The sequence below is a fragment of the Fusarium coffeatum genome, assembly GCF_003316985.1.
Source record: "Fusarium coffeatum strain FIESC_28 chromosome Unknown BRIP53273_contig_42, whole genome shotgun sequence".
NCBI lineage: Eukaryota > Fungi > Ascomycota > Sordariomycetes > Hypocreales > Nectriaceae > Fusarium > Fusarium coffeatum.
The window spans coordinates 122462-146361 of NW_022157839.1; the positions used below are offsets into that span (position 1 = coordinate 122462).

At 49.1% G+C, this 23900-nt stretch overlaps 7 protein-coding genes across 7 annotated transcripts; 4 read left to right on the forward strand and 3 right to left on the reverse strand.

Annotated features, from left to right (window-relative positions):
- Nucleotides 1–183: 183 nt before the first annotated feature.
- Nucleotides 184–7146, reverse strand: FIESC28_01923 (uncharacterized protein; the record flags this gene model as incomplete). Its single annotated transcript, XM_031156073.1, has 4 exons — nucleotides 184–3005; nucleotides 3118–3758; nucleotides 3804–4140; nucleotides 4185–7146. The coding sequence occupies 4 exons, from the start codon at nucleotides 7144–7146 to the stop codon at nucleotides 184–186; spliced, it is 6762 nt and encodes a 2253-aa protein (XP_031019905.1).
- Nucleotides 7147–7987: 841 nt separating this feature from the next.
- Nucleotides 7988–9347, forward strand: FIESC28_01924 (uncharacterized protein; the record flags this gene model as incomplete). The annotated part of the gene is made up of 2 exons (XM_031156074.1): nucleotides 7988–8192; nucleotides 8236–9347. The coding sequence occupies 2 exons, from the start codon at nucleotides 7988–7990 to the stop codon at nucleotides 9345–9347; spliced, it is 1317 nt and encodes a 438-aa protein (XP_031019906.1).
- A 5254-nt stretch (nucleotides 9348–14601) lies between these two features.
- FIESC28_01925 (uncharacterized protein) lies at nucleotides 14602–15907 on the forward strand (the record flags this gene model as incomplete). The annotated part of the gene is made up of 3 exons (XM_031156075.1): nucleotides 14602–14728; nucleotides 14775–15061; nucleotides 15107–15907. 3 exons carry the CDS (start codon nucleotides 14602–14604, stop codon nucleotides 15905–15907), a joined length of 1215 nt encoding a protein of 404 aa, XP_031019907.1.
- A 238-nt stretch (nucleotides 15908–16145) lies between these two features.
- Nucleotides 16146–17240, forward strand: FIESC28_01926 (uncharacterized protein; the record flags this gene model as incomplete). The annotated part of the gene is made up of 2 exons (XM_031156076.1): nucleotides 16146–16967; nucleotides 17016–17240. The coding sequence occupies 2 exons, from the start codon at nucleotides 16146–16148 to the stop codon at nucleotides 17238–17240; spliced, it is 1047 nt and encodes a 348-aa protein (XP_031019908.1).
- Nucleotides 17241–18331: 1091 nt separating this feature from the next.
- FIESC28_01927 (uncharacterized protein) lies at nucleotides 18332–19602 on the forward strand (the record flags this gene model as incomplete). Its single annotated transcript, XM_031156077.1, has 4 exons — nucleotides 18332–18446; nucleotides 18493–18839; nucleotides 18889–19316; nucleotides 19362–19602. The coding sequence occupies 4 exons, from the start codon at nucleotides 18332–18334 to the stop codon at nucleotides 19600–19602; spliced, it is 1131 nt and encodes a 376-aa protein (XP_031019909.1).
- A 175-nt stretch (nucleotides 19603–19777) lies between these two features.
- On the reverse strand, nucleotides 19778–20311 carry FIESC28_01928 (uncharacterized protein; the record flags this gene model as incomplete). The annotated part of the gene is made up of 1 exon (XM_031156078.1): nucleotides 19778–20311. One exon carries the CDS (start codon nucleotides 20309–20311, stop codon nucleotides 19778–19780), a length of 534 nt encoding a protein of 177 aa, XP_031019910.1.
- Nucleotides 20312–21720: 1409 nt separating this feature from the next.
- Nucleotides 21721–23325, reverse strand: FIESC28_01929 (uncharacterized protein; the record flags this gene model as incomplete). Its single annotated transcript, XM_031156079.1, has 3 exons — nucleotides 21721–22609; nucleotides 22655–23101; nucleotides 23147–23325. 3 exons carry the CDS (start codon nucleotides 23323–23325, stop codon nucleotides 21721–21723), a joined length of 1515 nt encoding a protein of 504 aa, XP_031019911.1.
- Nucleotides 23326–23900: the final 575 nt, after the last annotated feature.

Below are 23900 nucleotides of genomic sequence, written 5' to 3' on the forward strand. Positions count from 1 at the left end.
TTAGAGGAATAGAGGGAGTTAGTATAGCGAATGAAGGGATAAAACAAGCTTGTTACTACGTTGTAAAATATGCGAATGCCGTGTTTTAGGACACTGACAATCGAGGTCATTGTGACTAAACGATATACAGACTAAAATCGTGTATCTACATCCTGAACTCCATACATCTTGTTTACATCTTGTTTACATCTTGTTTACCTGCTCATCATTCATCCAATGCGAGCCTCCAGCACACCGATATCCCCCGCTTTGCTTAATCCAATGGTATCCGACAGGGCAAACACCCATCTGCTTCAACTTCTCCTTCGCTTCTTCAATCTTCTTGCGCTTATCCTCCGCCGCCAAAATCTGGCGCACAAGCCTCTCCCTATCGGCATCACTCGCGTCATTTTGGGCCTTCTTGAGATGTTCCAGATCTTGTTTGTCTTGCGCCTCTTTCTTCTTGTCCTTCTGAAGTTGTTCCCATACCTCATCGCTCACACCAGCGTCTCGAAGGTCGCTTCCCTCGTTGACATCGCACTCTTCATCTTCCGGTTTCCCCTGATCATCTTCATTTGTGCTCTTCGGGTTCGGGTTCGAGCTTGAATTGAACTTGGGTGCAGACATCGTTGGGGTAGGTGTCATGAACGGTACCTTGGGAGATCTGGTAGCGGTCTTGGCCTTGTTGTTCATCCTGCCGGACCGTTCAGATATCATCTCGCCAATAGTGGATAGAACGATGTCCTCTGTCAGCGTCAGAGTTGGTGGAGAAAAGTCGAGCTTGTGATACATCTTCTTGGCCAGTTCCTTCACGTCTCTTGCATTGGCCCAGCCTTCCTGTTGAGAAAGAGTCTCAAATTTGACAGTCAATGCTTGAAGGAACGGTGACGCAAGGATCTCCAGACAGGATACATCGACAAACTTCTTGTCCTTAATCTTATCCTTCTTTGCTTGCAGTTGAGTCGTCAATAGATGAATGCAGCTTGCGACAGTCAAAGGGTCAAAGTCGATACTCTCCGGGAACCGGCTCGACAAGCCCGGATTGATACCAAGCAAGTTGTTGATGTCTTGTACGTAGCCAGCCAGGATGATGATGAGCTTGCCTTGGTACTTAGGCTTTGTGACGCAATCTACCAACTCGTCAATCGCCTCCTGTGCAAACGATCCATGTTTAGTCGGCGCAAGCCGATAAGCTTCATCAATGAAAAGCACACGGCCCATCGCCTTTTCGAGAAGCTTTTGCACCTTTGGCCCTGTATGCCCGACGTATTGACCGATCATGTCAGTAGCAGACACTTCGAGGACCTCTGTGCTAGCCAGGAAACCCATGTCGTAATACACCTTGCCCATTTTGCGCGCTGCTGTGGTCTTGCCTGTTCCAGGTGGGCCACGAAATAAAAAGTTGAAGGGTATTTCCGGATCAACTTCAAGCTGTTTCGCTTCTCGTACGCGCTTCTGATAGCCTTCGAGGATTGATACAAGATGGTCGCGCCCGATATCTCCTGCAAAAAGCTTCGCAACATCGGTCCCCTTCTCGGCTCGGTCGTAATCTTCATCAAAGTCAATTGCCTCTAAAGTACCATGGCGCTTGATCCGACCTGACGAGACGCGCTGCTGGTGGCTCACCTGTGCTCTGCCAAGCAGTATATCGATCTCACCCGCGTTTCCGAAGTTGGGTCGGTTTCTCGCACGGTTGAGAACCTCCAAAGCGACAGACTTGCCTCTTTCTGTTGCCTTGAATCCTGACTTTCCAAGCTTCATATCGAGAATCTTGGCCAATTCCTCTTGATCAAAGTCTTCAAAGACAAAGGCAGATGCAATGGGAAAACGTCTAGCCAGGCCAGGATTGACGTTCTGGAACATCTCTTCCATTTTGTCTTTGTACCCAAGAAGTAGGACACATCTGTCTTCACCGGGAACGCTTTGTACCTCACCCACAATGGTATCGATCACGGCTGTCTTGAACTGATTCATACTGGAGCCATCAGCCCTGCCACTGAACAGCCCATAGGCTTCATCGATCACAAGGACCTTTCCGACCGTTGACGCCAGTATAGCCTTTGTCTGAGCTTCGGAGCTGCCGATATGTTGACCAACAAAGTCAGCTGGGTTCTTGACAATGAGCTCTCCGTTGGACAAGAGCCCTAGGTCTTTGAGTACCAGACCATAAAGCTTCGCGATGGTCGTTTTGCCAGTTCCTGGTGATCCCAAAAAGACCTTGTTAAGTGAGAACTCAACCAAGGGTTTCTCTTCAAGCTCGCGATGGTAGTTCGTCTTGAGTGTGTCCATAAGTACCTTCAGCGCGTCTTTAACCTCTTTCAGGCCAATCATTGAGCTGAGGTCTCGGTACGCATTGCTTTTGGCCAACGCTGCGGACGGCTCGGGGCCGATTAGATCTTCTTGAGTGAGCAAGAAATCGTCTGGTTCTGCGCCGGATCGGCGGACTCTTCGAAGACGTGTGGCTTGTCTGTTGGTGATGACTTGGAGGTAATTCTCAACTGCTCGTGCGTTGCCGAAACCATTTCTTCCACGACCATGGCCGACTCGTCGTGCAACAATGCGACAGAACAGTCCGTCGTTGCCTTGTTCAACCTTCATCGTTCCTTTGAACTTGCGGTGGGTTTGCAACTGAAGGATCTGAAGGAGTTCATCATCTGTGTAGTCCTCAAATTTCATCTCGATGGGAAATCGACTGGGGATACCGGGGTTGTGGGCGAAGAACGACTCCATCTCATTTCTGTAGCCAGCCAAGACAAAGACAATTTTCCCTCGTGAGTTTTCGACCTCTGCCAACAGGAAGTCCAGGACTGCCTTTCCACCAGGGCTATTGCCGGATGACAATTGATATGCTTCATCTATGAAGAGACAGCCTCCACCATCTCCCTTTATCTTCTCTAGAAGCTTCTCGCAGCCAGTTACGCCAATGTTGGCAAGCTTTGCGCCCGATACCTCTTTGAAGCGCGTTCCTGGGATCGCTCCAACCGTGGTCAGGAACTCGGCATAGATCCTTGCTACTGTAGTCTTGCCTGTACAACAATTAGTCAACATCCTCATAATTTAGTCTACATCCTTATAATTTAGTCTAAATCATGAGAAAGGGTCTATACTTTCCTGTTCCTGGATTGCCGAGGAGCGAACAACTCCATCGCTCGTCACCCAGCGAGAACCTTTGGCGTATTTTGGTGTCAATTGCCGATTTAATGGACAGCATCTGGTCTTTAACTGATTCCAGGCCAATCATCCCCATAAGCCTGTCCAAAGCGGCATTTCGGGCACCCTCAACGTCTTTCATGTGCTTCCACTCGGAAGCGGCATTTGATATGATGTCGAACTGGGGTATCGAGTCCTCAGGCGGTGGTTGGTTCGTCTGAGATGATTCCATCTTGGCCTTGTTGGCCTTGGCTTGACGCAAAGCCTCAAGCTCTTCCTTCTTCCGCTGCAATTCGTCCGCCTGTTCTCTTTCTTCAGTCTCAAACTTCATCGTTCTTCGGTGATGGTCGATCTCGTCTTCGATCTCTTGTAACTCCTTCCGGTACTGATCCTGCTTCTCTGCACGCTTTCGCTCGAGGTCCAGGTTCCGCTCGATGCGGCGACGATTGTCTTCGTCCTCCTTGGTACACGTGATGCAGGATTTGGACTTATCTCCGCAAGGCACCTTTGACTTATGGCCCCTCGCACACGTTCTGTCAACCTTCTCGACGCATCCAACATTTGAATGGTCTTGCACCCGATGACAACGTCGGTTGCAAAAGTGTTTCCCACAGCTCAGCACAGTGCCACTATGAATGTTAGCTGATACATTGGATAGAGATGCACCTGCTTACCAAGGTTCAGCGCACCCTCCATCAGGGCACATAATGTCAAAGTCTTGAGGGGTCTTCAGTAGCATTGAGGTTTCCGGATGTCGCTCACAATGAACAGGGAGACCATTGAACACGCAACCGTTTCTCTTGAGCGCGTCAAAATACTGCGTCCACATCTCGCCTCCGTTCTTACTCTTCATGAATGTCTCCATGTTGCCGAAAAGGACCATACCATCTCGTGCTCGGGAAAGTAGCACAACAAGGCGCTCGCGAGCTTGTAGGAAGCCGATATCTCCAGAGTCATTACTGCGTGTCAGTGACACAATGACAATGTCGCATTCTTCTCCTTGGTAATTATCTGTAGGTGTTAGAATGAATCCGTCCATGGTTGGAATTTCTTACCTATAGTAGACAAACGTAGCGATTTCTTGTTGACCTTGGCTGCTGCTGGCGTGACAAGTCCAGCTTGCACCAAGTCATGCGAATCGAGGTCGCTTAGCACAGGATCATGGTCTTCGCGAAGGATCTCCCTCAGTAGTGACAGTTGCCCGAGGTATGGTGTAAGAACTACCATGTTCTCGGTCTTGTACCCATTTTGCGAAAGAAAACGGACAGTCTTGAGTACCATCAAAGCTTCATGACGGTTCCTTTTGCTAGATTTGGTGGTAGGGTCTCGGCGCTCGCTCACATCGTTCATGGTATCCTCGGGCTTTTCGTGATGAACGAAAGTGACTCGGTTCTCAAGCCCTCGAATAGGGCCACGTTCTAGGGTGGAAGGTGCGTCCTTCAACTCGGGATATGCCAACATACGAGTATATTGTGATATGTCGGAGTGACTGCGATGCTGCTCCTCAAGTGCTGTGAAATGACGGCCTTGCGTAACAAGTCTTTCGAAGAGTGACACGTTCAGATCATAACCTTCACCCTTTTCTTTGGTCAAGGCGTAATTGTTGACTTTCGGTCTCAGCTGCTTGTGGTCGCCGATAAGAATGAGCTGTTTGACTGAGGCGCTCATAGCAGTGACGATATGTGCCTCGAGAATTTCTCCAGCCTCTTCGACAAGGATAACATCGGGGTTAGCCGTTTCAATTATAGACTGGTACATTGCTGCAGCGGTGGTCGTACTTCCGATGATTCGCTTGTCTTGAAGCACTCTCCTGCCGCGCTCGTCAAGTATACTCTTGACTCTGGCCTTGACATCTCCATATCTCTTATTGAGGTCGACAAAGCTGACGATTTGCTCCTGTCGGACTTTCGCAGACCATTCGTCATGCAAGTCCTTTCTTGAGTCATGCGACAGGTCCCAAATCCTGCGTGCAGAGTCTTCCAATGAGGCGCCCAGGTTGCCCATCTTGTCAACATCGCCGTTGCGAAGCCAATACTGGTAGATTGTTTCAGACCCACTTACCTTGCCCTTCGCATCAGCCGTCTGGAATCCATCGTCATCAACAACCTGGAATGCGGACCACGCCGATGTGAACCCGTCGGAGAACTCAAGGTACTCAAGGATATCGGCGGGTTGAGCACCATGCCCTGCAAGCTTCTTACTGTGCTCTTGTATCTGCGTCTCGAGTGATGTCTCATCATTCCGTAGAGTACTGAGGATATTCCTCTCCTCCATAGTCAACCAGTATCTCTTTTGACCATCGTACTCCCGTAAACGTGTGGGCTTGGTGGCTTCGGTAAATTTGGACCCGAGACGGACAATTTGATCCGAACTAACGCCAATATCCATGAGATCTTCCAAGAATTGATCAAGAGCATGATTTGTGTAGCTTAACACGAGAATGCGAGAGTCGGTGAGACGCAGTATAGCCAAGAGAATAAGTGCACCGAGGAATGATTTGCCAGTGCCAGGTGGACCTTGGATCAAAGCCACATCGGTACTCAATCCGTGGATGAAGGACTTGAGCTGAGCATCTTGGAGGTAGATGTCCTTCTTAAGCTTCAAGCTTGAAGGCATTCTGACGCTAATCCCAGCCTCATAGCCTGCCTGGAAGCCATTGAGCAGGTCATACAGCTTCGCGGACTTCGGGTTGTCGAGCGACGGCTGGTCCGAGTCGATCAATTGAGCCTCAAGAGGAATGTCCGCAATAGTCTTCAATCTCTTGAGGATTGGCTCGTAAGCAAACGTAGCAGTGTCTACAAGCAGAAACTTCAGTTGGTCTTCCGGTTTGTTTGCCAAGGCCGTCAGAGCAGACTCGAGGCCATACTCGTCGGTGAATCTGAATCCGACAATAGGTGGCGACTGCAGAAGGCAGTCAATGTTCCGGCAGAAGAGTGATCCAAATGCAATGATTTTGTCACCACAGCAGAGCGCGCCGAAAGAGTCATGCTTCATAAAGTTCTTTGAGTTGACGATAAAGTCTCGCTTGTATGCTTGGCGGATATTGGGAGGGAAATTCACACCTCGGCTACAGGCCACTAGAATGGTGTATGGGGGGATGTTTGGGTTGGTCGTGCCGTCGCAATTGTTATCAACAAGTTTCATCTGGCTGAGGATCAGCGGTCGACGTCTGCGCTTCTTTTGGCCCATAGCAGCCTGGAGGTCCTCTCGAAGCTCGGAGAGCATGTCTTCCCGGAGTAAGCGGAACATCCAGTCACGGTACTGCTGGCTTCGCGTATCCATTGGTGTGTCAAAGACTTCTCCAAGACGTTGCAGATACGGAGGATCGGTAGACGACAGTTCGTCACGGGTAGGGTAGATAGAGATCTGTCGGAAGTTGATGTGATCATTGTCATGGCGCCCTCCGGCAGTGACGCCGTTTGTTGCAGCTCCTGGTTGGGAAAAGATCTTGATGAGCTTCTCAATGCGATAACCAATCTTCCTGACTTCAGGCGATTTGGACTTGAGAAGGGATTGGCGTTCCATCATTTGATCAACAGCAAGCTTGTGTGCATTAAAGCCGCTCTGATCAGATACGATCCGCAAGCACAGCCAGGCAAACGCTTCAAGCCCTATGTTGTCTAGACTGCCATTGCTGTATGCGTCCATAGATGCGGTCCAGAACGTAGAGGGCTCCAAGATTGCAGACAGGAGTTGACGAAGGAATGCGCCATTGTTGACTGATGCAACGCCGTCATCCGAGAGTGTGTTCATAAAAGGCAGGGTGGTCGAATTGATGAATCCAGGGCTCAAATCGGCACGTGCAGCTCTTTCTAGAGCCGGGATGCCGGAGGGGTTGGAGATCAAGACTTCAACACATTTGACAGCTGTGTTCTTGTCGCTGAAGATCTTACAGGCTTGCAGAAAGAGATTGGCTGAATGAGAGTTGGTGATCTGCTGCTCTCCTTTGGTAACAGCCCAGAAGAGCTTGATGAGCCTGGCTGCTCGTGGGCCTGCTGAGTCTTGCACCAGAACCATCGCCAATAATACAGAAGATGATGAGAGTTAGTAAGTTTAGATGATGACAAGATTGAGATGATGTTGAGATGAAGAAGAACAATTGAGGGCAAGATGATGGAAGGAAGGAAGTCGCTCTTCTACTTCACTTCCATCTAGTGAATGCACGTTCCCTTGTACTGTGAATGAAGCGGCATCCATACCAGTGCGCCTACCTGCCTAAAGATACATACTCCAATCATCATCGCCACGATGGCCAACAGATACAAGCATCATGCATGGGGCCGACGAGGCATCATTATGCGACACACAAAATGCTTCTCATTCGTCATGAAATCAGGCTCTGGTGGGTTGATGGGCCTCCCACATGTACTCTAGGTGGGCGAAGTTGGCATCCGACGCAGACAAAGACGGCGACAAGCTCACAAATCAATTATTCAATGCGATATTCTCATGTGAAATGACGTTAATGTATCTCTGCGAGGCAAGTTGTGAGGCGGATTGGGAGGCCATCCAGTCTTCACAGCCCACTTCGGTCGCATACCTGGCCAACAGTCAACAACCAACACTGGACAAATAGAAGGGTTGACTCAAGGCGACAGAATAAAGGCTGGTATAAGTTGACAAAGTACCTAGCCAAATTATTTCGTCTCTTATGCTCGTTGGCGAATTCACCCGGACAGCTGGCCAAGACTGAACACCAGTAAATGTATTTAATGAGCAGGCAGCCACTAGACAAATGTTACACTACCTAGTCGCTGCCAAAGAAGTCCAGTTATTGCTGAATTAATTATTTAATTTCTCTCCTTCGTCCTTCATCCTCACTCAGCCATCACCCACAGTATCTGCAACCACCTTCACCATGAACCGAGGATACAGAGATCATCGCCCAACGGGAGACAGACCGCGAAAACACGGTTCAATGGCACCTCCTCTCGGAGATATCGTCGAGCGCATCTCTAGGGATGATCTCTCTGACGAAGATGTCAGCGCTAAGATCCAGAATGTCAAGTTCATTGCATCGTACAACTGGGTCAGCTCTTCGTCCCCAAAGATAATTATCCCAGGTATGTCAGCCAGTCTATTTATGAGCGTATCTAACATCATTAGGTCAACCTCCAAAATGGACACCACTAAAAGGGTCAACCCGCTTGCCCGGGGATTCGGGCGACTACTATCGCGACATTAATGCCGCCTTCTACCCCAAACATCCCATGGAACCTGCGATCGTTTCTGTGATGAAGATGCATCCCGAGCCCATCCCTATCAGTATCGTCGCTTGCGGAAGTTCAATCGGGAACCTTCTCCGTTTCGCCAGAGGTGTCGACTTGGACAACTGCTTTCGCATCCTCGTCGAGAAGATCGGCAATACTGTTCACTTCATCCGTAGAGAGAACGCGCCCGATGAGACCATCAAGGGCATCCATGGATTCGGACACACATTTCCAGAGGCCTATACTACCTGGGACCCTTCTGTCAAAAGGTCCAAGAGTCATCAGAGGATTCTTTCCTATCAATTTGCCGGCTTTGATCTTCTCGTACGATTCGAAGGCGATGGGTACATTCCTGAAGCCAGCGAGAAATCTAACGTCAGGTCCTTCAAGGGCGATGATCTTGATCAGATACAGGATCTTGGTGTGAGCGAACCATCGCCAAACACCACTGACCCGCTTGTCGTCGCGGAAGGCGGTGATGCCATACCTCAAACTAGCATCTTTGACTTGAAGACGCGGTCGGTAAGAACACGCCATAAAGATCATCTTGGAGAGCAGCTCCCACGCCTATGGATCTCTCAAATGACGAACTTCCTCCTTGCCTACCACGAAAGAGGACAATTCCAGGAAAAGGACATCGAGATCAAGAACATCAAATCTGACGTGGAGGAATGGCAAGACCTGAACCAGCCGTCGCTGAACCGACTTGCGGCTCTCTTCCGCCGCATTCTTGACAGTGCCCGGGCTTCAAAGGATGGCAAATTGGAGGTTGTCTGGTCCGGCTATGGTTCTCTAGAAATTCGTCAACAGCTGCCGGATGCAGGCGAAGCCCTATCGACGTCAGTCAAGAAACAATGGGAGGCTTGGTTGGGTGCTGGGGTCAAGGAGGCCGACGCAGGAGATTCGGGACGCTGGGAAGATTTCATGGCGACTCTGTCTGACAGCGACGAACAGAGCGATTATGCTGCGTGTGATGCTGAGTGCGGTTATTGTGGGAAGTGCACGTAGTCGGTGGATGGGGATTACTTTTAGTCAATGTATCGCGCACATGTTCGACCTCGCCAGGCCAGTCCTCGGCCCTTGGTCGTTGATGACAGGAATGAGCGATAGCACCGTTGATAGGCAGCCCGCCAGGCGAGTGTGAGAAGAATTATCCTCTACAATTTAGACTACAGAAATAAATTAGTCTAATCGCTAGTCTAAGCTGTGGTCAAATTATTTCGTCTCTTATGCTCCCAGCGGCCGATTGTTCTGGCATCCTGGCGCCTGCCCACTGTCTAGGGGTACAGCTCCAGTAGCTAGAACCGTTCATAAATGATCAGAAGTAGTCGCAGAGGGATGGCCATTTGTTCTTCAATTCCGTGGTGTTAAGAGATGATGATATCGGTTCTTGGAAGTTGGTAGTACACCTGTTACGATTAGGGCTTCGAATGGTGACCATAAGGAGATGGTCTAGAGGCATTTCGTGGTGCAATTCTGGCTGTTATGTTGTTGGGAGGAAGAGAGATTGATCAGAGTGATAGTGAGGCATCTTGTGTCCTATTAGGAGTCTCATACTAGAAATTTAGCTTCTTCTAGAAGTAGCCCTGACTGTTTTCTGCAACTATCTGTTTCAACGAAATAGTATCGACCACGGAGTCCAATCCCAAGCACTTGATAGCGTCTCCGTGAGAACGAACCACATCCTGTATCAAATGCGTCTCAACTCTTGATATCGATTGCCATGCGTCAAGTGTCGATTTTCTCAATCTAAAATCCCATGTTCCTCGCCAGGTAATTGTGGCATATCTTCGGCAGTAGGTAAACGAACAAGCTTCCCTTCTCGCCCCGTTCCATAAGGTCAAAGTTTCGAGCTTCGGCATTCTTGGTACTGTTTGTGCTGCTAATATTAGGAGCTGGTTTGTCTCGTTTGGAGTGGTCTTGGACATCAGTCGTGAGGTCAAACACAGGGATTGTAGCTGATCCCATTGCCAGTCCGGCTGGCAAGCTTGGAAGAAATGATAGGCGTCTGCGAGAAATCCAACCGATAGATGTTCCAATCCCCGGCTTTTTCTCGCGAATGCAGCACCGACTCTTAAGTTCGTGGCTCGAACTCGTGCAGGAGGAATCCACAAGTACCCGGGTAAGTACCAGAATATATCGAGGTAATTCTCGTTGAAATCTTCAAATATCGTGACTTTCTTCACACTTTTCAAAATTCCCCAATAGATCATTTCTTCGTAAAATTGGTCCCATATGTCTTGCACACCGCCGTAAAACAACTGCCATGGCTCAAAGGAGATCTCTTGTAGCCGTGGAAGTCAGCACCATAGTTGCGATAGTTCCAATGGGCCTAATTGACGGCGACACTGTCTTCGAAGGACAAACTTTGTTACTGCCTTCACTATTGGAATTCGTTGCTCGTCTTTCCCGAATCCTTCGGTACATGGTATTTCGAATGGCCGTACCAATGCCCTATCTGTAGGGGGCTCGACGACGTCACCGTGCTCCCACCCGTGTTGGGGATCGTGAAAGTCCCTACTCTTTGGGGTAATGTCGAACTTTTCTTCCCCAGGGGCGCCAAAATAGCATGTCTTGAACCAATGTTCTGAGTCGCTTGGAGAGTAGGCGTTGAGCTCCAACGTCAAGTGTTGGTTGTGATCCCACCTCGCTAGGATTGAGAACAATTTTACCACTGCTTCTACTATGATCCGATCATTCAAATAGGACCATGTAGGACTCTCAATTCTTCGGCAAATCTGACAGGTATATCGCTTGAGCTCTATGTTGAGCCAAATGTGATCAACCTGTCTTGTTGACTTTTCGGACAGCTGGTCGAGGAAGTCGAGGTCAGATGGAGGAATCTTGAGATGGCTAAAGTTCCTTTTCCCGAGGAAATTCCTCCACTCTTTACAAACGCTCGCATAGATTGCTGTTGTATCGTCACGTGCTAGTTGCTTGAGGATGATGTTGCGTATCTCTGGGAGCAGAGACTGCCAGGCGAATGTCATTTTGACGAGAAACGTTACTCGTAGACCCAAAGAACGGAGGAAGGTAGCCTCGATTCTGGTTTAAACTGGCATAAAGCGATCAGATTATTTCGTCTCTAATCCTCTTTGCAGCCAGGTTTTCTGATATCTTGATGGTGTCTTGAGAGCAGCGTGACTCAGTGACTTGCTTGATGTAGAATGGACGTATTTGTCCAGGTGTTGGCTACAAAGGAATTTTCAGGTGATACTTGCCTCCAGAACAGAAATCTGCAAACTTTTCTCTTGTTATATGACTCATATTTAGGTTTCGAGTTCTTGAAATCCGACTGCAAATAGTTTGTGATCTGGAGGGAAGTTTAAAAGGAAACGAGCCAACTAAGCTCAATACTCAAAGATATTTTCATTGTTAGGTTGTCACACATCTTAATGACTGTGGTATATATTTATACCGCTTGCAGAAGAGGTTTGTTTGAAAGACGTCTGGGTAATGTACATGATAAGGCCACTTTGACCAAGATTCAAGGGCGCTACAGTACACAGAAACATGATTTAATTTCCAAGTTTCATCGTCTCCCATAAAGAATGTATTCGGCATCAGGCAGTACCTTTGTTATATGTGAATAGCATAATTAATCCCATGAGGATTGTAGCCGAGTCGTTGACGTTTACTAAGCAGGAACTGACTGCCGAGAGCGTTCAAGATAAAATAATCTGGACAAATTATGCCAGCTTAGACTGGAATTTGGGCTACTTTATTTTGCGCCCTGAGGCTTGGGGATAATCTTGCTGCTACCCAATAGGAGGCTAACTTGGTCGAGATAGTGGACTGACTTTCTTTGATTGACGTTCTTCATCCCTGCTCAACCTTTGATCTACAAGACAATACCCTACAGACAACCTGTGCCACGCAATTGTCTCAAAATGGTGCACATGAACGTTTCACCCGGCGCGGATCGTAATGTGGTGGATGATCTCAAAGTCAAAGAGATGCATGTATCACCTTTAGATAAAAATGGATCAGCCAATACTGAACAGGTCTGGCGCGCGCCAAAAGGACATCCATTTCTCACGCAAACGAGCCGAACCATCTATCCATTGACGAAGTCTGGGGAACGGAACGAAGCCAGTTTAGCGCCAATTATTCACAAGGCCAAGCTTTCCAATCGGCAAAGTGGGCGATTGTCAAACCGAAACGTGGGAATGAGATCGACAGGACCAGGTGAGAAAGCTTTTTTTCTCTTCATGTTGCAATCTCGACTGTAACCAGGACACAGTATCCGATCCAGAGTTTCGTACAATACTGTAAAGTTGAGTTACATCTGACTTATCTTACGTACAGTCACTCGTTGCGTGCTTTTCCGACCCCGCCTTAGACTTACGCAAGCGCGTTGGTGGAGAGAGTTTGATCGGACTGGAGGAATGGTCTGGATCCCTGGTAGTGTGGAGCGGAGGTTGAGTCGATATCGAGGGAGCCGGGGCTACTTCTAGAGAATGAGCCTTTTTAGGCGACACGCATTAATAGGTAAGCTATCCCCAACATGGCTGGAGGCTGGGATAGGAAGGTTGGTATGGCTGGTTTCTAGAATCAGATAACGATTCCTACGGTACAGTTAATCCTGGGCGATCAATGCCTGTCCTGCGGCTCTTTGGAAGCGGGGTACAAAAGTTCAAAAGTCTGAGGTTGGAAGGCTTGAAAGGTTGAACGGGCCGACAATGCTGGGGGCAGAATTGAAGAGCCAACGGGGAAAAGGCAGAGTTAAAAACTGGTGGTGTTGTATAAACCCCAAGTGGAAAGGTTAGTGTATGGAGAGTGTGGTATGCTTAAAGAAGCTTCAGAGTTTTCTTCGGTCAACTTTAGTGGGAGGGATTATGGGGATCCATTGTCGGGGTATCTCTGAGTGACTTGACTTTTGATGGCTGGCATGATTTAACTTATGTCTTATGACCTTGATATGATGATGATGGTTATAGGGTGGCGGTCTATGATATATGTCCAAGAACACCGACCTCTCGAAAGGACCAAAAAGAAGTCAATCACCGTTGTACGGTTCCATCTGGTCTATCTTTTGGTGGGGATAACCAACTTGGCTTTCCCAGCCGGAGACAGTTCCCGTAGTTAGTGTAGCGGTACCGCAGGTTATTGGCGCCGCTGTCTCAGGGGGGATTGGAACCACGGGCCACCAAGACGCCAGTGTACTGTACGTGGTTACAGACTTGATCCGTACTCGTATCAGGATCCATCTCACCTAATTCACAGACTCGTTACGAGTAGACACGAGACAATTTGACAGATCGCGTAGATCACGGGTCTCTTCTATTTTCAGAAACAGAGACTCTCTCCTCTGACTGTACAGTACGTCAGCTCAGCGCGATACAGCCTCAGTTTGATGTCTCGACAACATCTACAATTGAATGGATGTGGGAAATCTTTAGCCGCGCCATGTTCGGCAGCGCCTAGCTTATTGACCAGTCCAGTCCAGAGTCTAGTCAAGGAAGTTCTACTGTTAGCACATAGTCTGGAACAGAAAACTTGGGGTCAACAGACTACGCTTCGCCTTTTTGCCGCTTAGAATTCCTCATGCCATTCTGGGCTTTCCCATGGGACGCCAAGTTCCCGACTCCAGGTACCCATGGCATAGTAATCATACAGCACCACGATACAGTACCTGGGTCCAACGTATCTCCTTGTCAAACGTAACGATCAAGATTCCACAGATTCTCAATAATACGTCACAGAAATTATTGTGTTTCAATAGTCCGCCCATCTTCGCTCGGCCTCTGTTTCATAAAAATGAGATCCAATTCCTGCGACATTTCTCTGCCCATTTTCGACAGTGTTTGGCTACTGCAAGACGATAAGATAAGCTGGAGCTACTGCTCGTTCAGGCCCGAACGCCCTGTATTTGGTGACTTTCAGGGGGTAGTCTCCCCAACCTCACTCCACACGGCCTTGGACGCCACTACGGTCACACCCCGGACACATTCATCCAACGTCGCATCACCACCAAGCATTCAGACTTCAAGGTCGGGTCGTGTCCTTTGCGTCTCTGCCCAGACGCCCCAACTCTTTGCCACCCTTAACATCCGTCATTCCTCTTCTACCCCTTGTTCTTGTCTTCTTGGTATCATTCATTACCCCGTCTCTCGCTCCTCAGGATTTTTTTCTGTTCATCTTTCTCTATTCCCTCGTTTGAACATCTTGCTTGCTTCCTAGCGACGGCGCAAGACAACTTTACGCATAATCTAATCGGACTGGCTCCGATATAGCAATTGGATAACGAGAACGAGCCAAGATGCATTTCACAAAGAAGATCGACCGAGCCTTTCAATGGGCCGGCGAAAAGATGGGCGCTGAAGCCCGAACTGCTCATTCCGATGAGTTCAAGAATCTCGAGACCGAGATGACTTTGCGACACGATGGTACGTGCGGTGATGTGACAGTGACTGGCAATTCTAACAATAACAGGTATGGAAAAGATGCAGCGATCTATGACCGGCTACGTGAAGTGGATGTCTCGTCGCAATGAGCTCATGGAAGATAAGGAGCGCGGCACCCCAACTTCGTCGCTTGGTCGTACCATGGCCACCCATGGTGAGGACTTTGAGCAAGATTCCGAGTTCGGAAACTGCCTCTTGTCCCTGGGTCGTGCCAACGAGCGCATCGCCGGTATTCAGGACTCCTATGTTGACGCCGCCAATGCCACTTGGCTGGAGAACCTCGACAGGAGTATGGCAATGATGCGAGAGTACCAGGTATGCCAATCGCTCTAGATGTACTTACCCCGCTAACAAGAATAGGCTGCTCGCAAGAAGCTCGAGAACAGACGCCTCGCTTATGATGCCAGCTCAGGCAAGCTGCAAAAGGCCCGCCGTGACGATTTCCGCGTCGAAGAAGAAGTTCGCATGAATAAGGCCAAGTTCGAGGAGACCAGCGAGGACGTCCTTCGTCGCATGCAAGATATCAAGGAGACAGAGGTGGACAACATTGCTTCTCTCACTCAGTTCCTCGAGGCTGAGCTTGAATACCATGAGCGCTGCGCTGAGGAGCTACGACGAGTGCGCCAGAGCTGGGCTGGTGGTGCCTCTTCGCCCACCAGTGCTCCCAAGATCGGCCGAAGCCGATCTAACACTGCTCGCTCCTGGCAAGAGCCTCGTCACCAAGCTGTCTACGAAGAGCCCGAGCCGGAACAAGAGTCTGCTCGCATCCCTCACCGTTCTCCTGGCAGCCGTCTCGCACCTCCTCCTCCTCAGCCTGCACGACCCACGATCGGACGCGCCTCAACTTATGAAGGACGCTCCTCTTCTACAGCTACACCACTTGCCAACCTCAGAGTTCCCGGTGCTCCTCTTGCCCGCGTTGCTACTGACACCGGATCATATGGACGACACGACGATGTATTCTCTGACGACGTTTCAACAAGCCGAAGCGGTAGCCCTGACTGGGAACACCGCACTGCAAGCCCCGCAACTAGCTATGGAAGTTTGAGTCGAAGCACAAGTGGATTGACTCTTGGAAAGAAGCCACCACCACCTCCTCCTAACAGGGCCAAGAAGCCTCCACCTCCTCCTCCTGCGAGAAGGGAAAACTTGGGTTATTGATTGATGTGTTACGAAATAAATTGGGCATGGGTACATGGATGATTGGCGTTTAGGATAATATGCTTGACAATAGAGTCATTATACGCAAAGCGCGTCTAATTGAATGTAAATCATCTTCAAAAGCGATTGAATGCCGTGATGCTGGGCGGTGGAGCGATAAGATAAGATCACGTGGCCTCCAAAACAAGATGCGCTCATGATCAAGAACACCATCATTGCTGTATCATCATCAATCAACATGGCGACAGAAGACGACCGCTACCGGCAGTCCAGCCAGTTTAGGCTCTGGTCATTCACGCCAGCCAACCTACAAGAGCTACGCGCAAAGACGAATTCGCTCGCTCGAGAACAGATCGCTCCTCGACTTGCGACAGATCCTCCTCCCGACTTCCTTACCCCCGATGAAGAAATTCGTCTCGTCAAGTTCTTTACCGTTGAGCTTATTCGCGCGGCTCAATTTTGCGAACTTCCTACCGAGATTCGAGCCACCGCCGCCATCTTTCTGCGACGATTCTACGTGACCAACTCGGTCATGACATACCCAGCGACCGACCTTCTCAAGACATCACTGTTTTTCGGTTGCAAAGCGGAGGGTTTCTTTTACAAACTCGATGCTTTTTCAGAAAAGTTTCCAAACACAACAGGCGAACAGATTCTTGCAGGAGAATTTCTACTATGCCAGGGAATTCGCTTCGCGTTCGACGTGCGACATCCGTTCAGAGCGCTCGAGGGTGCTATTCTGGAACTCAGACGAAGACTTCCTGACGAAGAGACGCGAATCAACAAGGCACACGCTCGAGCCCGTGATATCCTCAAGTTCAGTCCTCTGGTGACGGATGCCTATTTTCACTATGCGCCTAGTCAAATTATGATGGCATCGCTTTCCATTGTTGATCATGGACTGCTCGACATCTTGATCCCGTCTCCTGGCCAAGGCGAGAATGCTAGTCAAGAATCAGTCTTTGCCAACATGCGGGACAAGATCCTTGGGGCTGTTGATAGCTGTCGCAAGATGCTCGAGGAGGAACCACCAGAGAGGATGACGGATTACTGGGGAACGGTACGCAATGCTCTTCAATGCTCCTCGATGACCAACTAACAATGATAGCCCGAGATCGTCAAGGCGATGAAACCCCTTCGAAAGAAACTCCAAAAATGCCGTGACCCCGATCGAGCGAATCTTGTCAATCTTCAACGAGCGAGGCGAGAACAAGTGATGAACAAAGAAAAGAAAGCAGAGGCAGGCGAGGACGGAGCGGTATTTGGGGATGATTCAAGAGAAACAAAAAGGGTGAAGCTCGAGAATGCAGATCCTTTTGGCCCTCCTCTATGAGTTGTCGGGTCAATTGGTTCAAACCTTCATCGCGCTCTACGATCAAACCAATGGGCTCCTGCCAGCACTTTCCTAGGACGATTCACAGGGTCTGGACCTAGATCGGCCAGTTTTCGCCGATGCATGAGCTGACAACCAGATTGTTGCATCCCTTGCTCCCTTGGCGTTTGAGCTGGGTAGCTTGGCCAACCTTTTGCGAGTCAAAGGGAGCTGTCTGCGCATCCTATGGCAGAGCTGGAATGCGACGCTAGCGCTGCCGAGATCTTGGCAGCGTCTTTAATTCTTTCACCAACAGTCGACTTTGCAAACGTGCTGCAAGCTAAACTGTTGCGATACTTTAATCAATGTCTATGACGATATCAATATACCCGATCGGCGTGCGGGGGGATGTGGATCCGGCTGAAGGAGCTCAGAGCTGGCGGCCCTAGGCTGTATTGGATTTACTCCAGCCTACCGCGAATTCCGGATATTGCTAGCCAGGAAGGAAGCTATCGTCTGTGTAGGTTGTCCGTTACGCGGTCGGTTGCGCCCCCATGCGACGGCGTCTACAAACCGGTGGACAAACAGGCTTTCCAAAAGATCGATACGAGCAGGGTTAGTTACAGTAGCAAATGGAATCGCGCGTTATCCAATTGAATTTGTTGTTCGGCTTTGCCATTGGGTGTTTCGCAACTCCCGAGCACAACTGCTTCGTCCCCCCCGGCTTTCGGCACGCGGCAAACCACGACAGCTTTCAGTCAAAGGCCTGACCCTTGCTTGGCACTGTCCTTGACTTTGAACCCTCGCCTCAAACAACAGGAGCCTTGGCAGGTGGGCTGAGCTTGAGTTGCGCTTTACAGACCTCTCTGGCCACTCATGACGCGAGATACATCTTGGTCTATGTCATTGACTCTGTTTTATTCTGCATCGAGCCTGGTCTCGAGAAGGCTCGTGCTCATGAAGCTTTACCAATTGGATAGGAAGCTACCGCGAGAGCTAACGGAACTTGTCGACTGAGCTCCTTTGGAAAGAGTTCAAAAGCGCCGTGTTTCCCCCATCCTCTTGGGCATTTGTTTACTCAGGATAACTCTATCTAGGCAAAGACATCCAAAATGAAGACACAAACTTTTGTTACTCTTGCCCTCTCGGGCTTGGCTGCTGCCCAGAGCCGTCCCAACCTTACCGCAGCTATTGCATCTGAGAACGATACTCTCTCTTCGCTTGCTGGTATGTAGCAGCAATGTCCCGGTACTTCCTATACTGACCCTCACAGGCCTTATCCCATCTGACCTTCTTGGGGACCTCAACCGTCTGCGCAATGTCACCATCTTGGCACCCAGCAATGATGCCCTCGAGGAGCTTCTCAAGGATAAATCTATTGCCAGCATGGTCAGCGGTAACTCCAGCTTTGTCACCGATCTTCTGCAATACCACATCTTGAACGGCACCTACTATGCCAGCAACATCACCGACATGGACATGGCTGCCTTCGTTCCTACCTTGTTGACCAACTCGACATACTCCAATGTCACTGGTGGACAGCGTGTTGAGGCCATGGCTGAGAACGACACTGTCAGCTTCTACAGTGGCTTCCGTGCTCAGTCCAACGTGACTAAGGCTGTAAGTCATTGCCTGCTCATAACATTGACCCTCCTGACTGACTCTCTAGGATCTCAACTTCACCGGCGGTGTCATTCATATCATCAACCGTGTTCTTACCATCCCTAAGAACATCTCCGATACTGCCATCGCTGCCAACCTGTCCGCAGCCGCTGGTGCCCTCACAGAATCTCAGCTTCTGCCCAACCTCACCAGTGAGAGGAACATTACCGTCTTTGTTCCCAGCAACAGCGCCTTTGCCAACATTGGCTCCATCCTCGCCAACGCTAGTGAGACTGATCTCCAAGATATCCTCAAGTACCACGTTGTCAACAACACTCTTGGCTACAGCAGCATGCTCGAGAACGGTACCCTCACTACTTCCGATGGCGAGGATCTCAACATTGCCATCTACAACGGAACTGTCTATGTCAACGAGGCTAAGGTCATTGTTCCTGATGTCCTCATCTCCAACGGTGTTCTTCACGTCATTGATGGGTAAGTCCACATCTACTATGTCAAGTACCAAGCTAACGTCCGTAGCGTCCTCAACCCCGACAAGCCCTCTGCTACCGCCAACCCTACTGCAAGCACTCAAGAGGCTGCCTTCTCTGGCGCCAGCTCCGTCAGCGACATTCCTTTCACTTCGGGTATTCCCGCAGGTACCGAGGCTGGCGCCACCGGTCTGTCTCCTGAGACCTCCACTGAGGGTGCTGCCCAGGCTACCGCTGCCATTGCGCTCGGTGCCCTGTTCGGTGGTGCTGCTCTCGTCATGAACGTCTAAGCTGCGGTTGATTGTAATTACTGTATGATATGGTAACGGATTAATGGTTGAAGATAGTAATGATGGATTGAATATACATGATTTGAATCCAATGACGTTCCTTAATTGAGTTTGACGTTTCCTTATAAGCAGCCACACCGGTTCATGTCATGCGACGCCTCGGTCGCCGTTAGATCTATACCTCAGTAGCAGGTCCTTTGTCCCCATAGATAGGATCTCTCCGGAACCAACTCAAATCCTTGATGGAGTTAACCTTGCTCTCCTCGCCCTTCTTCCCATAGCACATATCCCAATCGCATCCGGCCGGATAACTCCCCACCATTTCAAACCCACCATCCAAATCCTCCAACAGCCGATGTCCAACCCCGGCCGGCACAATAACAACATCGCCCTGTTCCACCACAGGCTCAACGCGCCCTTCATTCTCCTCGCCACCAAAGCACAGACGCGCCCTGCCGTGGCTGATGCAGAGGACCTCATGGGATGTGCTGTGGAAGTGCGTCTGCCTGTACATTGTGTAGCGCCATTGAGGTGTCACTGCTCCAATTGACGTGAGGTGTGATTCAATCTTTGATGCTGAGATGGGATGTTGAAAGGCTGCGTGGTAGTGGAGGAGAGGCTTTTGCTGGATGCTGCAGTTAGGGATGAGATTGTGTGCTGGGATAAAATGTTTCGAGACGCGAAGGGACGCAAGAGGCGTAAGAGACATGGTGATTATAGTTAACGAATGATGGATGGTGCGATTGATGTTCTGAAGTTGGGACATGGAGACTGTAACAGTTTGACTGAATGGCCTTCACCATGATTCTACGATTACTTCTATTGACGTCATGATAGGTGCAGCTCTATCAGCAATGAACACACTTGACTGCAATTAATACTGAATAGTTCAATAGTATCGTAGTAAAGAATTCATTCAGCAGTACTCAAGAAGCATTTACTAGGTATTATGTTGAGCAAAGCTCACAGTCGCAAAAGCGTCGAATCTACCCGGCACCTACCGACCGGTCACCCCGCGAATACCCTTCTCCACGATTCAGCTGTTGTAGACGCAGGGAAGCGGAGATGGCGAAACCAAGAAATCAAGCTCTTGTCAGGCAAAAAGATCCTGATCATTCATTATCGCCAAGATGCCAATACCAAGGGATCAACGGGTGTGCCACATGATTGCGCAAGCAACTTCAGGGTTCACCGCTGGCATCAGGCATTTTGTTCGTGAACGTGACGACACAACCACACAACACTGTCGGTCCTCGGAAAAACATATAACTTGAAGCGTGAGAATGGGAAATTCTTCTGATAAAAGATAATTGGATACAATAGTCCTGATCGACGCGCAAAAAGAGAAAAAGAAATGCGTAATCTGGGAATCGAACCCAGGGCTCCCCGATACTGATTGGCAACGGAGAATTTTACCACTAAACCAATTACGCGGATGCTTTTGTTCACGTGATAGATGTTGATAATTTACAACATATCTAGGATAGTTTATGAGCATCCGGCTATCAATCCCATAACCCTAGCGGAAGCAAACACTTTGCTGTTGACAGCCTAAGAGACGAATCAATTAGGATATCTTAGAGTAGCTTTAGTATATCTTAGAGAATGCTTGCCCGTTCGTAAAGACTAAGCGTAACTCTTCTACCCACTACACCAAGCTTTTACTGCAAGCTCAAAGTGATTCCCGAAAAGGCTGGTTCCGCCAACAGGCTCCTTGAACCCAAGAGGTCATCTGTTGAGAGAAGACCAAAAGAAATTTTAGATAGAACAGAGACTTTGAAGACTGATCGAATGGATACGGCGATCGAGATATCACATGTCTCTCCACATCACAGGAATATCAAAAGGGTATGAAGATGATGCAAGTGTATATTGCAGAAAACAGACCGCCAAAACCAGCTTCTTGGACAAGAGGTTGGCTTTCAATCGAGGTTGTCATTGTAACGTCTACCACAACTTTTGACAGGGTACAAGTCAAATGAATAATGCTTCTTTGACTGAATATTCTTCGCTCACTAACCATCTATATCACAAGTGATACGAAAAGATGATATAAGAAATGTGCCATTTATCAACAAGATACCTACTAAAACGCCACATTAAAGATCTAACATATAACTATTTGAACACAGCCTTCTCCCAACCACTCCGTCTCGTGAGGTTGACCTTGATATCCCCAGCTGGCTTCAGCGAAGTCAAAGGAAGCTTAGATCTATCCATCTGGGGGATATCAAAACTCTCCATAGTGGGCGTCATATCAAAGCCCAACAGGATACTTCCAACGAAAGTAAGAACTTCGTAGGAAGCAAAATGACGGCCTGGACACAGGGTGTTACCACCACCAAATGGTCTGAAAGCAGCCGCTCGCCGAGCCTTTTGCTCTTTGGCAAGAACCTTGGATTTGAGAAACCGCGTGTGATCGAAGACTTCTGCATCTGCACCCCAGGTGGCAGGATCAGCGTGGATGAAGGCGGTAGGCATCTGCACTTGGGCACCCTTCTTAAGAAGCCAGCGATCTTGAATGAGGGTGTCTTCATTGGTGTAGCGCACCGTTGCGATACCGCTCGTCATGCGTAGGATCTCCTCGTACGTCGACATGAAGACGGGGCACCTTTCTCGGATGACGGTGTAGTCCAGGCAAACTCCTGATTGTGCTGAGGGATCTTCCAGTGTTGCTTCCAGTTCTGATCGGATCTCCTTGAGAAGATCAGGTCGGGAGAAAATCTGGATGAGAAGCCAAAATGTCGTGGGGATTGTGTTCCCAACGATAGCCAAGATGCTGCCCAACAAAGCACGAGCGTTGTTCTCGGTACTTAGACCCCGACGAACACCCAGGTTGGAGAGCTCTTTGATGAATGAGCAAGCAGTATCTATTCCATCGTCGTTCAGATACTGGTAGAATGCATCAACAAGCTCTTTGCGAGTCTGCTGTGCGGTAGAGTATTTCTTGGGACTTAGAAACCACGGTATGCCCAGAAGCAGAACCTTGATGTTTGCCTCCCATAGCCTGCGTATGTTAGTAAAGAACTCTTTTTTATCGTGAATTGCTTACCAAAATGTTGAGTTCAGAGATGGTTTGAGGGTAAAGGGATCCTTCTCTCCAAAGCAGGCAGAGTTATTTGTTCTCATGAACAGGTCCTGAACCCAAACGTAAAGGTCAATGGTCTGACTTGAAGGCGCATCGTTGACAATGGCCAATTGCTTACTACGGATGACTGTGCACAGCTCATCCAGAGATTCTGTTCCAGGCAGAAGTGAAGACTTCTGTACACGGTGGATCTCACCATACATACCCTTCTCAGTGTGAGCATCACGGAAGATGAGTTCAATGCCAGCCTCATCAAAGCCCATCATTCGACGGAAAGCAGGGATCATAGCTGGACTAAATGACAAAGATGTCGTGTTACGCTGAACTGCTTGCACGAGCTCTGGAGAGGTCACGATGTAGTTCTTCTGACCCGACATGTCAATCGTAAAGATTGGATGCGGTTGTTGAGCGCTGCCATTGTTAGCAGTTGTTCAGCATACTTGAAGCAAGACTTACCTGACGAGATCAAAGTATCGCAAGCCATGTTTCAATAGTCCGTAGATGTGACTGAAGTATGGAACTCTTTCCTTGACGTAGGGTGGTTCCCTTGGGTCTGGTGCCTTTCGTGTCGCTAAAGCGATGGCGGCCACAATCACGCAGCAAACCACTCCGAGAGTGACGTTATTCAGCGCCATGGCGAATGATTAGGAGCGATCTACCCTAAGATCTGAATGAAGAATTTGTTTCAATTGTTGTATGTGTTATTGGGGGGATAGCTCCGATACCCAATATCACTGAAGCCAGTGAACAACAAAAGAATGGAGAAGACGGGACTCAATGGATATCAGCCGCAGTGGATGCCTTCAGGGTCTGTGATCTAATTTGGTACCAACAAATCAAGCGACAAAAGAAAGTAAGCGCTGCTGTCATAAAAGCCGTTTCGTGTCACTTTTCTGGTGGAGATGGACCACGATGGTTATGCAGGAGGAAGGATTCATCCGACCAACATTCATGCGTCTTGGGCCCAAGTCTGAGAATTTTCTGCCCACGGGCATCTCATTTCTTGACCCTTCAAACTGAAGCGAAGGATTCAGGGACTTTGGTCAACTACTACTACGCCTCGGTGCTATACGGAAGACAAGTTCCGCTGAGCCTAAAAGTTAGTCTAGGTGGTGAGCATTGATCAAGACGATGGAGTTGAGATGGGGGCGTGAAACTACTAACACGCAGGGATCAATCGGCTATCTGAGCACCACTGATTAGCGTCAGG